Here is a 17071-nt window from a genome sequence, read left to right as displayed (position 1 = left end):
GAAGGCGAGGGGGCTGACGGTGTTAAGCAGTAAGAGAGTGGCTTGAACGGCGATTGGCGTAGTGGGGGTTACAGTGGCGTAGATATGTTATGGTGAGTGAGGGACCGGGGGTAATACCCCAGGCGCTGGTGAATGTCTACGTTCTCCCCCTCCCCCACTGGGACAATGTGGATTTCATAAAGGGGATATTGACGAAGGTTCCGGACTTAGACAAGCATCGGTTGATTATGAGGGTTGTGTGTGGGGGGGTGGGGGGGGGGGGGGAGAGGAGGAGAAGGAGGGAGAAGGGAGGGAGGGAGGGAGGAGGAGGGAGGAGGGAGGGGAGGAGGCGGCGGGGGAGGGGGAGGAGGAGGAGGCGGTGGAGGAGGGGGAGGGGGAGGGGGAGGGGGAGGGGGAGGGGAGGGGAGGGGAGGGGGAGGGGAGGGGGAGGGGAGGGGGAGGGGAGGGGGAGGGGAGGGGGAGGGGAGGGGGAGGGGAGAGGGGAGGGGGAGGGGGAGGGGAGAGGGGAAGGGAGGGGGAGGAGGGGGAGGAGGGGGAGGAGGAGGGGGAGGGGGAGGGGGAGGGGGAGGGGGAGGGGGAGGGGAAGGGGGAGGGGAAGGGGGAGGGGAAGGGGGAGGGGAAGGGGAAGGGGGAGGGGGAAGGGGGAGGGGAAGGGGGAGGGGAAGGGGAGGGGGAGGGGAAGGGGGAGGGGGAGGGGGAGGGGGAGGAGGGAGGAGGGGGAGGGGGAGGAGGGGGAGGAGGGGAGGGGGAGGAGGGGAGGAGGGGAGGGGGAGGAGGCGGAGGAGGAGGAGGCGGGGGAGGGGGAGGGGAAAGGGGAGGGGGCGGGGGAGGGGGAGGGGAAAGGGGAGGGGGAGGAGGGGGAGGAGGGGAGGGGGAGGAGGCGGGGGAGGGGGAGGGGGAAGGGGAGGGGGAGGAGGAGGGGGGAGGAGGCAGAGGAGAGAGAGAGAGAGAGAGAGAGTGAGAGTTGTTAGAGTTTATGGAGCAAATGGGGGGAGTGGACCAGTGTAGGTCTGGGCGGCGAGGGCAAAGGAATCGCACATACACCAGGTGTTTTCCCGAATCTTAGGGTTAAGACACTGTTAGCAGGGGTGGTTGGGAGGGGGTACTTGCCGACTGTGGTGTCAGACCATGCGGAACATTTTGTGGATTTGGGTGCACGAAATGGGGATGTGGGCCCAGTGATCAGAGTGGAGGCTGGATGTGGGGTTGCTGGCTGATAGGGGGCGGGTGAGAAGATAGGGGTGGCGATATGTGCCGATGTGGAGCACAAAAGTGAGTAGGTTTCTGCCTCCATGCAGATGGAGTTTAACCCTGATAAGTGCGAGGTGATTCATTTTGGGAGGACAAATTTGAATGCGGATTACAGGGTTAACGGCAGGGTTCTGAGGAATGTGGAGGAGCAGAGAGATCTCGGAGTTCATGTCCACAGATCTCTGAAGGTTGCCACCCAAGTGGATAGAGCCGTGAAGAAGGCCTATAGTGTGTTAGCGTTTATTAACAGGGGGATTGAGTTTAAGAGCCGTGAGGTTATGCTGCAACTGTACAAGACCTTGGTTAGACCACATTCGGAGTATTGTGTGCAGTTCTGGTCACCTCATTATAGGAAGGATGTGGAAGCATTGGAAAGGGTGCAAAGGAGATTTACCAGGATGCTGCCTGGTTTGGAGGGTGGGTCTTATGAGGAAAGGTTGAGGGAGCTAGGGCTTTTCTCATTGGAGCGAAGGAGGATGAGAGGTGACTTAATTGAGGTGTATAAGATGATGAGAGGGATAGATAGAGTGGATGTTCAGCGACTATTTCCTCGAGCGGATGTAGCTGTTACAAGGGGGCATAAGTATTCAGGGTGTGAGATATAGGAGGGATGTCCGAGGTAGGTCCTTTACTCAGAGAGTGGTTGGGGCGTGGAACGCACTCCCAGCTATGGTAGTGGAGTCAGACACTTTAGGAACTTTCAAGCGGTTATTGGATAGGCGTATGGAGAGCACTCGAATGATTGGGAGTAGGTTGATTTGATCTTAGTTTCAGACTAGTTGGGCACAACATTGTGGGCCGAAGGGCCTGTACTGTGCTGTACAGTTCTATGTTCTCTGTTGTGGGAGGCACTGAGGGCGAAAATTAGGGGGAGCTCATTCTCAATCAAGGCGCAGAGAGATAAGGTTGGAAAAGCAGAGGGAACAGGTAGATTGGTAGACTATTGTTCTGTTATTTATTTATATATTATTCTTTTCCTCTTAAGTTTGCTAATGTTTTACTTATAAATCTGAAGTCTGTAACTCATTGGAGCAGTTCAAGGGTTAAAGATCTTTGGAAACACAAACTATTGGTTAATTCACTTATGTTGGGACTCTGGGGTCTGTGAGACCGGAATTGACCGCTCCCTCGCCCCAGGTGTCGTAACAACGTCCGCAAGCTCCACCGAACGACGCACAGCGGCAGCCGTGTGTACCGTCTACAAGGCTCCATCGACAGCGCCCAAACCCGCCACCTCTACCCCCCCCCCCCCCCCAGGAGGAAAAGGGCAGCAGACGCCATGGGGAACACCCACCGCCTACAAGTTCTCCCCCTCCGAGCCACCCCCACTGTCGCTGGGTTAAGAATCGTGGAACTCCTTCCCGAGCGGCGCTGTCGGTGTACCGACACCACACAGCCTTCAAGGTGGCGGCTCTCCCACCACCTTCTCAAGGGGGCAATTAGGGATGTGCGATCCATGCTGGGCAAGGCCATTCCCATCGAAGGGCTCACTAACCTAATTTCTAATCACTTTGGGCAGGGTTAATCTGTAAACAAATACGCGACACAAAGGGGACTGAAATTGTTCGGTAATTGAGGAGGAACTCAATGCTTTGCAGGAGGCCTCAGCGATTTGTAGCCAATGGGCATCCCACATGATTGCCTGGGAGACGGGACAATCGTCAGCGCCACGCCTCACTCACATTGTACCATCTGCACCACCACCACACTCCCTCCCCACAACTACTTACTTCAGGGAGTCAGCCATTTTCATGTACTCGGGAGCCAGCTTCTCCACGCTAGCCCTGCAGGAGCACAGCTTCTGTGGTCAAACAGCAACGACAAAGCCCGATTAGAAATACAGCAAATCACCCAACCCTCAGGCTCAGCCACAGATACCACCCCGTCACCGCGCAACCTATAATCCATATCTCACCCCGTGCTGTACCTGTCCTGGGAGTGTTTGATGGAGACAGTGTAGAGGGAGCTTTACTCTGTATCTAACCCAGTGCTGTACCTGTCCTGGGCGTGATTGATGGGGACAGTGTAGAGGGAGCTTTACTCTGTATCTAACCCCGTGCTGTACCTGTCCTGGGAGTGTTTGATGGGGACAGTGTAGAGGGAGCTTTACTCTGTATCTAACCCCGTGGTGTACCTGTCCTGGGAGTGTTTGATGGGGACAGTGTAGAGGGAGCTTTACTCTGTATCTCACCCAGTGCTGTAGCTGTCCTGGGAGTGTTTGATGGGGACAGTATAGAGGGAGCTTTACTCTGTATCTAACCCCGTGCTGTACCTGTCCTGGGAGTGTCTGATGGGGACAGTGTAGAGGGAGCTTTACTCTGTATCTAACCCCGTGCTGTACCTGTCCTGGGAGTGTTTGATGGGGACAGTGTAGAGGGAGCTTTACTCTGTATCTAACCCCGTGCTGTACCTGTCCTGGGCGTGATTGATGGGGACAGTGTAGAGGGAGCTTTACTCTGTATCTAACCCCGTGCTGTACCTGTCCTGGGAGTGTCTGATGGGGACAGTGTAGAGGGAGCTTTATTCTGTATCTAACCCCGTGCTGTACCTGTCCTGGGAGTGTTTGATGGGGACAGTGTAGAGTGAGCTTTACCCTGTATCTCACCCCGTGCTGTACCTGTCCTGGGAGTGTTTGATGGGGACTGTGTAGAGGGAGCTTAACTCTGTATCTAACCCCGTGCTGTACCTGTCCTGGGAGTGTCTGATGGGGACAGTGTAGAGGGGGCTTTACTCTGTATCTAACCCCGTGCTGTACCTGTCCTGGGAGTGTTTGATGGGGACAGTGTAGAGGGAGCGTTACTCTGTATCTAACCCCGTGCCGTACCAGTCCTGGGCGTGTTTGATGGGGACAGTGTAGAGTGAGCTTTACTCTGTATCTCACCCCGTGCTGTACCTGTCCTGGGAGTGTTTGATGGGGACAGTGTAGAGGGAGCTTTACTCTGTATCTAACCCCGTGCTGTACCTGTCCTGGGAGTGTCTGATGGGGACAGTGTAGAGGGAGCTTTACTCTGTATCTAACCCCGTGCTGTACCTGTCCTGGGAGTGTTTGATGGGGACAGTGTAGAGGGAGCGTTACTCTGTATCTAACCCCGTGCTGTACCAGTCCTGGGAGTGTTTGATGGGGACAGTGCAGAGGGAGCTTTACTCTGGATCTAACCCCGTGCTGTACCTGTCCTGGGAGTGTCTGATGGGGACAGTGTAGAGGGAGCTTTACTCTGTATCTAACCCCGTGCTGTACCTGTCCTGGGAGTGTTTGATGGGGACAGTGTAGAGTGAGCTTTACCCTGTATCTCACCCCGTGCTGTACCTGTCCTGGGAGTGTCTGATGGGGACAGTGTAGAGGGAGCTTTACTCTGTATCTAACCCCGTGCTGTACCTGTCCTGGGAGTGTTTGATGGGGACAGTGTAGACGGAGGTTTACTCTGTATCTAACGCCGTGCTGTACCTGTCCTGGGAGTGTTTGATGGGGACAGTGCAGAGGGAGCTTTACTCTGGATCTAACCCCGTGCTGTACCTGTCCTGGGAGTGTCTGATGGGGACAGTGTAGAGGGAGCTTTACTCTGTATCTAACCCCGTGCTGTACCTGTCCTGGGAGTGTTTGATGGGGACAGTGTAGAGTGAGCTTTACCCTGTATCTCACCCCGTGCTGTACCTGTCCTGGGAGTGTTTGATGGGGACAGTGTAGAGGGAGCTTAACTCTGTATCTAACCCCGTGCTGTACCTGTCCTGGGAGTGTTTGATGGGGACAGTGCAGAGGGAGCTTTACTCTGTATCTAACCCCGTGCTGTACCTGTCCTGGGAGTGTTTGATGGGGACAGTGTAGAGGGAGCGTTACACTGTATCTAACCCCGTGCTGTACCTGTCCTGGGAGTGTTTGATGGGGACAGTGTAGAGGGAGCTTTACACTGTATCTAACCCCGTGCTGTACCTGTCCTGGGAGTGTTTGATGGGGACAGTGTAGAGGGAGCGTTACTCTGTATCTAACCGTGTAGAATTGCAGGATAGTGGGTGAACTCTCTTTCTCTTCGAGCCGTCTCTCTCTCTGCTCCAGGATGCCTTTACAGTGCTGACAGGACATGATGCGATCGTCCTCCTTCTCCTCCAGCAGCGAGCTCACACTGGATACGCTCAGTCTGCGGCCAGTCTCCAGGGTTCCCGGCCCTCGGTCCGGACCACCGGAGTTGCCGCCTGCAGTCACAGACGCCCTCACCGCCTTTGTCAGCTTCTCTGTCAAACACAGGTAGGTACGCGTCAGTCACCATCATATTGATCTAGATAGCACAGGCTCTAGAGGGGCAGAATGGACCTCCTCCTGTTCCTGTGTAACAGGCTCGAGAAGGGCTGAATGGGCCTCCTCCTGTTCCTGTGTAACAGGCTCGAGAGGGGCTGAATGGGCCTCCCCCTGTTCTGTGTAACAGGCTCGAGAGGGGCTGAATGGGCCTCCTCCTGTTCCTGTGTAACAGGCTCGAGAGGGGCTGAATGGGTCTCCTCCTGTTCCTGTGTAACAGGCTCGAGAGGGGCTGAATGGGCCTCCTGTTCCTGTGTAACAGGCTCGAGAGGGGCTGAATGGGCCTCCTCCTGTTCCTGTGTAACAGGCTCGAGAGGGGCTGAATGGGCCTCCTGTTCCTGTGTAACAGGCTCGAGAGGGGCTGAATGGGCCTCCTCCTGTTCCTGTGTAACAGGCTCGAGAGGGGCTGAATGGGCTTCCTCCTGTTCCTGTGTAACAGGCTCGAGAGGGGCTGAATGGGCCTCCTCCTGTTCCTGTGTAACAGGCTCGAGAGGTGCTGAATGGGCCCCCTCCTGTTCCTGTGTAACAGGCTCGAGAGGGGCTGAATGGGTCTCCTCCTGTTCCTGTGTAACAGGCTCGAGAGGGGCTGAATGGACCTCCTCCTGTTCCTGTGTAACAGGCTCGAGAGGGGCTGAATGGGCCTCCTCCTGTTCCTGTGTAACAGGCTCGAGAGGGGCTGAATGGGCCCCCTCCTGTTCCTGTGTAACAAGCTCGAGAGGGGCTGAATGGGCCTCCTCCTGTTCCTGTGTAACAGGCTCGAGAGGGGCTGAATGGGCCCCCTCCTGTTCCTGTGTAACAGGTTCGAGAGGGGCTGAATGGGGCCTCCTCCTGTTCCTGTGCAACAGGCTCGAGAGGGGCTGATTGGGCCTCAGGCTGGAAGGGGTTGTATTGAAGAGAAGGAGCAGGCTGAGGAAGGGTGGACAGGTTCTGAAACATCTAGAGGGTGAAACTCTCAACATTTTAAAAAACTGCCGGATAACTTCTTGACGCGCGCTGTGACCCGTACAGAACAGTGGGACTCGCCGACCTACCCCTCAGAGAGGGGCAGAGTGGCCTCCGTCCTCGCCAGAATGTTGGATTACTTACGGGCGAAGAGCACGGTGAGGAATTGGGTGCAGCGGCGACACATAATGGAGCCGCAGAGGCGGCAATGGTGCCGTCGCAGGGTGATGCTGAAGGTGACCCCACAGTCCGGGCAGCACGGCACGTCTCGGTCATTCACCCAGGTCACAACCGACTTCTCCAGGGCTGAGGGCAAGGGAGAGGCAAACAGCTTCAGGGCTGGGGGAGCGATTTAAAAAAGCTTTTATTTAAAATCAATTTACAATTGAGAGGGCGCAAGGGCGCAGGAGGGGGAGGGCGAGCGAGGGGGTGAGGGCGAGGGGCGAGCGAGGGGGCGAGGGCGAGCGAGGGGGTGAGGGCGAGGGGGCGAGAGGGGGCGAGGGCGAGCGATGGGGCAAGGGCGAGCGAGGGGGCAAGGGCGAGCGAGGGGGCGAGAGGGAGCGAGGGGGGCGAGGGGCAGCGAGGGGGCGAGGGGGAGCGAGGGGGCGAGGGGGAGCGAGGGGGCGAGGGGGCGAGGGGGGAGCGAGGGGGGCGAGGGGGGAGCGAGGGGGCGAGGGGGAGCGAGGGGGAGCGAGGGGGCGAGGGGGAGCGAGGGGGCGAGGGGGAGCGAGGGGGCGAGGGGGAGCGAGGGGGCGAGGGCGAGCGAGGGGGCGAGGGCGAGCGAGGGGGCGAGGGCGAGCGAGGGGGGCGAGGGCGAGCGAGGGGGCGAGGGGCGAGCGAGGGGGCGAGGGCGAGCGAGGGGGCGAGGGCGAGCGAGGGGGCGAGGGCGAGCGAGGGGGCGAGGGCGAGCGAGGGGGCGAGGGCGAGCGAGGGGGCGAGGGCGAGCGAGGGGGCGAGGGCGAGCGAGGGGGCGAGGGCGAGCGAGGGGGCGAGGGCGAGCGAGGGGGCGAGGGCGAGCGAGGGGGCGAGGGCGAGCGAGGGGGCGAGGGCGAGCGAGGGAGGGTCAAAGCGCAGAAGAGTAATAGTTATAGGGGACTCTATAGTCAGGGGCACAGATAGGCGCTTCTGTGGACGTGAAAGAGACTCCAGGATGGTATGTTGCCTCCCTGGTGCCAGGGTCCAGGATGTCTCCGAACGGGTAGAGGGAATCCTGAAGGGGGAGGGCAAACAGGCAGAGGTCGTTGTACATATTGGTACTAACGACATAGGCAGGAAGGGGCATGAGGTCCTGCAGCAGGAGTTCAGGGAGCTAGGCAGAAAGTTAAAAGACAGGACCTCGAGGGTTGTAATCTCGGGATTACTCCCTGTGCCACGTGCCAGTGAGGCTAGAAATAGGAAGATAGAGCAGACAAACACGTGGCTAAACAGCTGGTGTAGGAGGGAGGGTTTCTGTTATCTGGACCACTGGGAGCTCTTCCGGGGCAGGTGTGACCTGTATAAGATGGACGGGTTGCATCTAAACCGGAGAGGCATAAATATCCTGGCCGCGAGGTTTGCTAGTGTCACACGGGAGGGTTTAAACTAGTATGGCAGGGGGGTGGGCACGGGAGCAATAGGTCAGAAGGTGAGAGCATTGAGGGAGAACTAGGGAATAGGGACAGTGTGGCTCTGAGGCAGCGCAGACTGGGAGAAGTTGCTGAACACAGCGGGTCTGGTGGCCTGAAGTGCATATGTTTTAATGCAAGGAGCATTACGGGTAAGGCAGATGAACTTAGAGCTTGGATTACTACTTGGAACTATGATGTTGTTGCCATTACAGAGACCTGGTTGAGGGAAGGGCAGGATTGGCAGCTAAACGTTCCAGGATTTAGATGTTTCAGGCGGGATAGAGGGGGATGTAAAAGGGGAGGCGGAGTTGCGCTACTTGTTCAGGAGAGTATCACAGCTATACAGCGAGAGGACACCTCAGAGGGCAGTGAGGCTATATGGGTAGAGATCAGGAATAAGAAGGGTGCAGTCACAATGTTGGGGGTATACTACAGGCCTCCCAACAGCCAGCGGGAGATAGAGGAGCAGATAGGTAGACAGATTTTGGAAAAGAGTAAAAACAACAGGGTTGTGGTGATGGGAGACTTCAACTTCCCCAATATTGACTGGGACTCACTTAGTGCCAGGGGCTTAGACGGGGCAGAGTTTGTAAGGAGCATCCAGGAGGGCTTCTTAAAACAATATGTAAACAGTCCAACTAGGGAAGGGGCGGTACTGGACCTGGTATTGGGGAATGAGCCCGGCCAGGTGGTAGATGTTTCAGTAGGGGAGCATTTCGGTAACAGTGACCACAATTCAGTAAGTTTTAAAGTACTGGTGGACAAGGATAAGAGTGGTCCGAGGATGAATGTGCTAAATTGGGGGAAGGCTAATTATAACAATATTAGGCGGGAACTGAAGAACATAGATTGGGGGCGGATGTTTGAGGGCAAATCAACATCTGACATGTGGGAGGCTTTCAAGTGTCAGTTGAAAGGAATACAGGACAGGCATGTTCCTGTGAGGAAGAAAGATAAATACGGCAATTTTCGGGAACCTTGGATGACGAGTGATATTGTAGGCCTCGTCAAAAAGAAAAAGGAGGCATTTGTCAGGGCTAAAAGGCTGGGAACAGACGAAGCCTGTGTGGCATATAAGGAAAGTAGGAAGGAACTTAAGCAAGGAGTCAGGAGGGCTAGAAGGGGTCATGAAAAGGCATTGGCAAATAGGGTTAAGGAAAATCCCAAGGCTTTTTACACTTACATAAAAAGTAAGAGGGTAGCCAGGGAAAGGGTTGGCCCACTGAAGGATAGGCAAGGGAATCTATGTGTGGAGCCAGAGGAAATGGGCGAGGTACTAAATGAATACTTTGCATCAGTATTCACCAAAGAGAAGGAATTGGTAGATGTTGAGTCTGGAGAAGGGGGTGTAGATAGCCTGGGTCACATTGTGATCCAAAAAGACGAGGTGTTGGGTGTCTTAAAAAATATTAAGGTAGATAAGTCCCCAGGGCCGGATGGGATCTACCCCAGAATACTGAAGGAGGCTGGAGAGGAAATTGCTGAGGCCTTGACAGAAATCTTTGGATCCTCGCTGTCTTCAGGGGATGTCCCGGAGGACTGGAGAATAGCCAATGTTGTTCCTCTGTTTAAGAAGGGTGGCAGGGATAATCCCGGGAACTACAGGCCGGTGAGCCTTACTTCAGTGGTAGGGAAATTACTGGAGAGAATTCTTCGAGACAGGATCTACTCCCATTTGGAAGCAAATGGACGTATTAGTGAGAGGCAGCACGGTTTTGTGAAGGGGAGGTCGTGTCTCACTAACTTGATAGAGTTTTTCGAGGAGGTCACTAAGATGATTGATGCAGGTAGGGCAGTAGATGTTGTCTATATGGACTTCAGTAAGGCCTTTGACAAGGTCCCTCATGGTAGACTGGTACAAAAGGTGAAGTCACACGGGATCAGGGGTGAACTGGCAAGGTGGATACAGAACTGGCTAGGCCATAGAAGGCAGAGGGTAGCAATGGAGGGATGCTTTTCTAATTGGAGGGCTGTGACCAGTGGTGTTCCACAGGGATCAGTGCTGGGACCTTTGCTCTTTGTAGTATATATAAATGATTTGGAGGAAAATGTAACTGGTCTGATTAGTAAGTTTGCAGACGACACAAAGGTTGGTGGAATTGCGGATAGCGATGAGGACTGTCTGAGGATACAGCAGGATTTAGATTGTCTGGAGACTTGGGCGGAGAGATGGCAGATGGAGTTTAACCTGGACAAATGTGAGGTAATGCATTTTGGAAGGGCTAATGCAGGTAGGGAATATACAGTGAATGGTAGAACCCTCAAGAGTATTGAAAGTCAAAGAGATCTAGGAGTACAGGTCCACAGATCACTGAAAGGGGCTACACAGGTGGAGAAGGTAGTCAAGAAGGCATACGGCATGCTTGCCTTCATTGGCCGGGGCATTGAGTATAAGAATTGGCAAGTCATGTTGCAGCTGTATAGAACCTTAGTTAGGCCACACTTGGAGTATAGTGTTCAATTCTGGTCGCCACACTACCAGAAGGATGTGGAGGCTTTAGAGAGGGTGCAGAAGAGATTTACCAGAATGTTGCCTGGTATGGAGGGCATAAGCTATGAGGAGCGATTGAATAAACTCGGTTTATTCTCACTGGAACGAAGGAGGTTGAGGGGCGACCTGATAGAGGTATACAAAATTATGAGGGGCATAGACAGAGTGGATAGTCAGAGGCTTTTCCCCAGGGTAGAGGGGTCAATTACTAGGGGGCATAGGTTTAAGGTGAGAGGGGCAAAGTTTAGAGTAGATGTACGAGGCAAGTTTTTTACGCAGAGGGTAGTGGGTGCCTGGAACTCACTACCGGAGGAGGTAGTGGAGGCAGGGACGATAGGGACATTTAAGGGGCATCTTGACAAATATATGAATAGGATGGGAATAGAAGGATACGGACCCAGGAAGTGTAGAAGATTGTAGTTTAGTCGGGCAGTATGGTCGGCACGGGCTTGGAGGGCCGAAGGGCCTGTTCCTGTGCTGTACATTTCTTTGTTCTTTGTTCTTTGAGGGGGCGAGGGCGAGCGAGGGGGCGAGGGCGAGCGAGGGGGCGAGGGCGAGCGAGGGGGCGAGGGCGAGCGAGGGGCCGAGGGCGAGCGAGGGGCCGAGGGCGAGCGAGGGGCCGAGGGCGAGCGAGGGGCCGAGGGCGAGCGAGGGGCCGAGGGCGAGCGAGGGGCCGAGGGCGAGCGAGGGGCCGAGGGCGAGCGAGGGGCCGAGGGCGAGCGAGGGGCCGAGGGCGAGCGAGGGGCCGAGGGCGAGCGAGGGGCCGAGGGCGAGCGAGGGGCCGAGGGCGAGCGAGGGGCCGAGGGCGAGCGAGGGGCCGAGGGCGAGCGAGGGGCCGAGGGCGAGCGAGGGGCCGAGGGCGAGCGAGGGGCCGAGGGCGAGCGAGGGGCCGAGGGCGAGCGAGGGGCCGAGGGCGAGCGAGGGGGCGAGGGCGAGCGAGGGGGCGAGGGCGAGCGAGGGGGCGAGGGCGAGCGAGGGGGCGAGGGCGAGCGAGGGGGCGAGGGCGAGCGAGGGGGCGAGGGGCGAGCGAGGGGGCGAGGGCGAGCGAGGGGCCGAGGGCGAGCGAGGGGGCGAGGGCGAGCGAGGGGGCCGAGGGCGAGCGAGGGGCCGAGGGCGAGCGAGGGGGCCGAGGGCGAGCGAGGGGCCGAGGGCGAGCGAGGGGCCGAGGGCGAGCGAGGGGCCGAGGGCGAGCGAAGGGGCCGAGGGCGAGCGAGGGGCCGAGGGCGAGCGAGGGGCCGAGGGCGAGCGAGGGGCCGAGGGCGAGCGAGGGGCCGAGGGCGAGCGAGGGGCCGAGGGCGAGCGAGGGGCCGAGGGGCGAGCGAGGGGCCGAGGGCGAGCGAGGGGGCCGAGGGCGAGCGAGGGGCCGAGGGCGAGCGAGGGGGCCGAGGGCGAGCGAGGGGCCGAGGGCGAGCGAGGGGCCGAGGGCGAGCGAGGGGCCGAGGGCGAGCGAGGGGCCGAGGGCGAGCGAGGGGGCGAGGGCGAGCGAGGGGGCGAGGGCGAGCGAGGGCGAGCGAGGGCGAGCGAGGGGGCGAGGGCGAGCGAGGGGGCGAGGGCGAGCGAGGGGGCGAGGGCGAGCGAGGGGGCGAGGGCGAGCGAGGGGGGCGAGGGCGAGCGAGGGGGGCGAGGGCGAGCGAGGGGGCGAGGGTGAGCGAGGGCGAGCGAGGGGGCGAGGGCGAGCGAGGGGGCGAGGGCGAGCGAGGGGGCGAGCGAGGGGGCGAGGGCGAGCGAGGGCGAGCGAGGGGGCGAGGGCGAGCGAAGGGGCGAGGGCGAGCGAAGGGGCGAGGGCGAGCGAGGTATGAGGGCGAGCGAGGGGGTGGGGGTGAGGGCGAGCGAGGGGGCGAGAGGGCGAGCAAGGGTGCGAGGGCGCAACGGGGCGAGGGCGAGAGAGGGGGCGAGGGCGAGCGAGCGAGGGGCGAGGGCGATCGACGGGGCGAGGGCGAGCGAGGGGGCGAGGGCGAGCGAGCGAGGGGGGCGAGCGAGGGGGCGAGGGCGAGCGAGGGGGCGAGGGCGAGCGAGAAGGCGAGGGCGAGCGGGGGGGCGAGGGCGAGCAGGGGGGCGAGGGCGAGCAGGGGGGCGAGGGCGAGCGGGGGGGGCGAGGGCGAGCGGGGGGGCGAGGGCGAGCGAGGGGGCGAGGGCGAGCGAGGGGGCGAGGGCGAGCGAGGGGGCGAGGTCGAGCGAGGGGGCGAGGGCGAGCGAGGGGGGCGAGGGCGAGGGCGAGCGAGGGGGCGAGGGCGAGCGAGGGGGCGAGGGCGAGCGAGGGGGCGAGGGCGAGCGAGGGGGCGAGGGCGAGCGAGGGGGGCGAGGGCGAGCGAGGGGGCGAGGGCGAGCGAGGGGGGCGAGGGCGAGCGAGGGGGCGAGGGCGAGCGAAGGGGGCGAGGGCGAGCGAAGGGGCGAGGGCGAGCGAAGGGGCGAGGGCGAGCGAAGGGGCGAGGGCGAGCGAGGGGATGAGGGCGAGCGAGGGGGTGAGGGCGAGCGGGGGGGGCGAGAGGGCGAGCAAGGGTGCGAGGGCGCAACGGGGCGAGGGCGAGAGAGGGGGCGAGGGCGAGCGAGGGGGCGAGGGCGATCGAGGAGGCGAGGGCGATCGACGGGGCGAGGGCGAGCGAGGGGGCGAGGGGCGAGCGAGCGAGGGGGCGAGCGAGGGGGGCGAGGGCGAGCGAGGGGGGCGAGGGCGAGCGAGGGGGCGAGGGCGAGCGAGGGGGCGAGGGCGAGCGAGGGGGCGAGGGCGAGCGAGGGGGCGAGGGCGAGCGAGGGGGCGAGGGCGAGCGAGAAGGCGAGGGCGAGCGGGGGGGCGAGGGGCGAGCGGGGGGGCGAGGGCGAGCGAGGGGGGGCGAGGGCGAGCGAGGGGGCGAGGTCGAGCGAGGGGGCGAGGGCGAGCGAGGGGGCGAGGGCGAGCGAGGGGGCGAGGGGGCGAGGGGGAGCGAGGAGGCGAGGGCGAGCGAGGGGGCGAGGGCGAGCGGGGGGCGAGGGCGAGCGAGGGGGCGAGGGGCGAGCGAGGGGGCGAGCGCGAGCGAGGTGGGGCGAGGGCGAGCGCGAGGGGGTGAGGGTGAGCGGGGGGGGCGAGGGCGAGCGGGATGGGGCGAAGGCGAGGGCGAGGGAGATGGGGCGAGGGGGAGAAGGCGAGGGCAAGAGAGGGGGCGAGAGAGGGGGCGAGGGCGAGCGAGGGGGGAGCGATTTAAAAAAGCTTTTATTTAAAATCAATTTACAATTGAGAGGGGGAGGGCGAGCGAGGGGGTGAGGGCAAGGGGGCGATGGCGAGCGAGGGGCGAGGGCGAGCGAGGGCGAGCGAGGGGGCGAGGGTGAGCGAGGGGGCAAGGGCGAGCGAGGGGGCAAGGGGCGAGCGAGGGGGGCAAGGGCGAGCGAGGGGGCAAGGGCGAGCGAGGGGGCAAGGGCGAGCGAGGGGGCAAGGGCGAGCGAGGGGGCAAGGGCGAGCGAGGGGGCGAGGGCGAGCGAGGGGGCAAGGGCGAGCGAGGGGGCAAGCGAGGGGGCGAGAGGGGGCGAGGGGGAGCGAGGGGGCGAGGGGGGAGCGAGGGGGTGAGGGCGAGCGAGGGGTCGAGGGCGAGCGAGGGGGGTGAGGGCGAGCGAGGGGGTGAGGGCGAGCGAGGGGGCGCGGGGCGAGCGAGAGGGGGCGAGGGCGAGCGCGCGAGGGTGAGCGGGGGGGCTAGGGCGAGCGGGATGGTGCGAAGGCGAGGAGGCGAGGGCGACGAAGGGGGCGAGGGAGATGAGGCGAGGGGGAGAAGGCGAGGGGAAGAGAGAGGGCGAGAGAGGGGGCGAGGGCGAGGCGAGCGAGGGGGGGCGAGGGCGAGCGCGAGGGGGGCGAGAGTGAGGGCGAGCGAAGGAGGGAGCGATTTTAAAAGCTTTTATTTAAAATCAATTTACAATTGAGAGGGCGCAAGGGCGCAGGAGGGGGAGGGCGAGCGAGGGGGTGAGGGCGAGGGGGCGAGGGCGAGCGAGGGGGCGAGGGCGAGCGAGGGGGCGAGGGCGAGCGAGGGGGCGAGGGCGAGCGAGGGGGCGAGGGCGAGCGAGGGGGGCGAGGGCGAGCGAGGGGGCGAGGGCGAGCGAGGGGGCGAGGGCGAGCGATGGGGCGAGGGGCGTAAGAAGGGGCGAGGGCGTAAGAAGGGGCGAGGGCGTAAGAAGGGGCGAGGGCGAACAAGGGGGCGAGGGCGAACGAGGGGGGCGAGGGCGAACAAGGGGGCGGGGGCGAGGGGGCGGGGGCAAGGGCGAGCGAGGGGGCAAGGGCGAGCGAGGGGGCAAGGGCGAGCAAGGGGGCAAGGGCGAGCGAGGGGGCAAGGGCGAGCGAGGGGGCAAGGGCGAGCGAGGAGGCAAGGGCGCAATGGGGCGAGGGCGAGCGAGGGGGCGAGGGCGATCGAGGGGGCGAGGGCGAGCGAGGGGGCGAGGGCGAGCGAGGGGGTATGGGCGAGCGAGGGGGCATGGGCGAGCGAGGGGGCGAGGCCGAGCGAGGGGGCGAGGCCGAGCGAGGGGCGAGAGGGAGGGGGCGAGAGGGAGGGGGCGAGAGGGAGGGGGCGAGAGGGAGGGGGCGAGGGCAAGCGAGGGGGGCGAGGGTGATGGCGAGGGGGCGAGGGTGATGGCGAGGGGGCGAGGGTGATGACGAGGGGGCGAGGGTGATGGCGAGGGGGCGAGGGTGATGGCGAGGGGGCGAGGGTGATGGCGAGGGGGCGAGGGGGCGAAGGTGATGGCGAGGGGGGCGAAGGTGATGGCGAGGGGGCGAGGGTGATGGCGAGGGGGCGAGGGCGAGCGAGGGGGCGAGGGCGAGCGAGGGGGCGAGGGCGAGCGAGGGGGCGAGGGCGAGCGAGGGGCGAGCGAGGGGGCGATGGCGAACGAGGGGGCGAGGGTGAGCAAGGGTGCGAGGGCGCAACGGGGCGAGGGCGAGCGAGGGGGCGAGGGCGATCGAGGGGGCGAGGGCGAGCGAGGGGGGCATGGGCGAGCGAGGGGGCATGGGCGAGCGAGGGGGCGAGGCCGAGCGAGGGGGCGAGGCCGAGCGAGGGGGCGGGGGCGTGGGCGAGCGAGGGGGCGAGTGTGATGGCGAGCGGGCAAGGGCGAGCGAGGGGGCGATGGCGAGCGAGGGGGCGAGTGTGATGGCGAGCGGGCAAGGGCGAGCGAGGGGGCGAGGGCGAGCGAGGGGGCGAGGGCGAGCGAGGGGGCGAGGGCGGGGCGAGCGAGGGGGCGCGAGTGGGCGAGGGCGAGCGAGGGGGCGAGGGCGAGCGAGGGGGCGAGTGTGATGGCGAGCGGGCAAGGGCGAGCGAGGGGGCGAGGGCGAGCGAGGGGGCGAGGGCGAGCGAGGGGGCGAGGGCGGGCGAGCGAGGGGGCGCGAGTGGGCGAGGGCGAGCGAGGGGGCGAGGGCGAGAGAGGGGGCGAGGGCGAGAGAGGGGGCGAGCGAGGGGCAGCGAGGGGGCAAGCGAGGGGGCAAGCGAGGGGGCGAGGGCGAGCGAGAGGCAAGCGAGGGGGCAAGCGAGGGGGCGAGGGCGAGCGAGGGGGGCGAGTGTGATGGCGAGCGGGCAAGGGCGAGCGAGGGGGGCGAGGGCGAGCTAGGGGGCGAGGGCGAGCGAGGGGGCGAGGGCGGGCGAGCGAGGGGGCGCGAGTGGGCGAGGGCGAGCGAGGGCGAGAGAGGGGGCGAGCGAGGGGGCAAGCGAGGGGGCAAGCGAGGGGGCAAGCGAGGGGGCGAGGGCGAGCGAGGGCAAGCGAGGGGGCAAGCGAGGGGGCGAGGGCGAGCGAGGGGGCGAGGGCGAGCGAGGGGGCGAGGGCGAGCGAGGGGGCGAGGGCGAGCGAGAAGGCGAGGGCGAGCGGGGGGGCGAGGGCGAGCGGGGGGGCGAGGGCGAGCGGGGGGGGCGAGGGCGAGCGAGGGGGCGAGGGCGAGCGAGGGGGCGAGGTCGAGCGAGGGGGCGAGGGCGAGCGAGGGGGCGAGGGCGAGCGAGGGGGCGAGGGGAGCGAGGAGGCGAGGGCGAGCGAGGGGGCGAGGGCGAGCGGGGGGCGAGGGGCGAGCGAGGGGGCGAGGGGCGAGCGAGGGGGCGGAGCGCGAGCGAGGTGGGGCGAGGGCGAGCGCGAGGGGGTGAGGGTGAGCGGGGGTGCCGAGGGCGAGCGGGATGGGGCGAAGGCGAGGGCGAGGGAGATGGGGCGAGGGGGAGAAGGCGAGGGCAAGAGAGGGGGCGAGAGAGGGGGCGAGGGCGAGCGAGGGGGGGAGCGATTTAAAAAAGCTTTTATTTAAAATCAATTTACAATTGAGAGGGGGAGGGCGAGCGAGGGGGTGAGGGCAAGGGGGCGATGGCGAGCGAGGGGCGAGGGCGAGCGAGGGGCGAGCGAGGGGGCGAGGGCGAGCGAGGGGGCAAGGGCGAGCGAGGGGGCAAGGGCGAGCGAGGGGGCAAGGGCGAGCGAGGGGGCAAGGGCGAGCGAGGGGGCAAGGGCGAGCGAGGGGGCAAGGGCGAGCGAGGGGGCAAGCGAGGGGGCGAGAGGGGGCGAGGGGGAGCGAGGGGGAGCGAG

General features: G+C 63.6%; 1 protein-coding gene across 1 annotated transcript in view; it reads right to left on the bottom strand.

The window, feature by feature from the left end:
* Positions 1 to 6816, bottom strand: part of rbsn (rabenosyn, RAB effector) — a 41878-nt gene extending 35062 nt beyond the window's left edge. The window contains 3 exon segments of the mRNA XM_072487935.1: positions 2982 to 3052; positions 5237 to 5478; positions 6626 to 6816. Of these exon segments, the coding sequence (XP_072344036.1) occupies positions 2982 to 3052; positions 5237 to 5478; positions 6626 to 6668 (356 nt within the window). The 5' untranslated portion in view covers positions 6669 to 6816.
* Positions 6817 to 17071: the final 10255 nt, after the last annotated feature.

The sequence above is a fragment of the Scyliorhinus torazame genome, chromosome 22 (assembly GCF_047496885.1).
Source record: "Scyliorhinus torazame isolate Kashiwa2021f chromosome 22, sScyTor2.1, whole genome shotgun sequence".
NCBI classification, from domain to species: Eukaryota; Metazoa; Chordata; class Chondrichthyes; order Carcharhiniformes; family Scyliorhinidae; genus Scyliorhinus; species Scyliorhinus torazame.
Note: the sequence above shows the minus strand (reverse complement) of the source record. Positions and strands in the feature narration are given on the sequence as shown.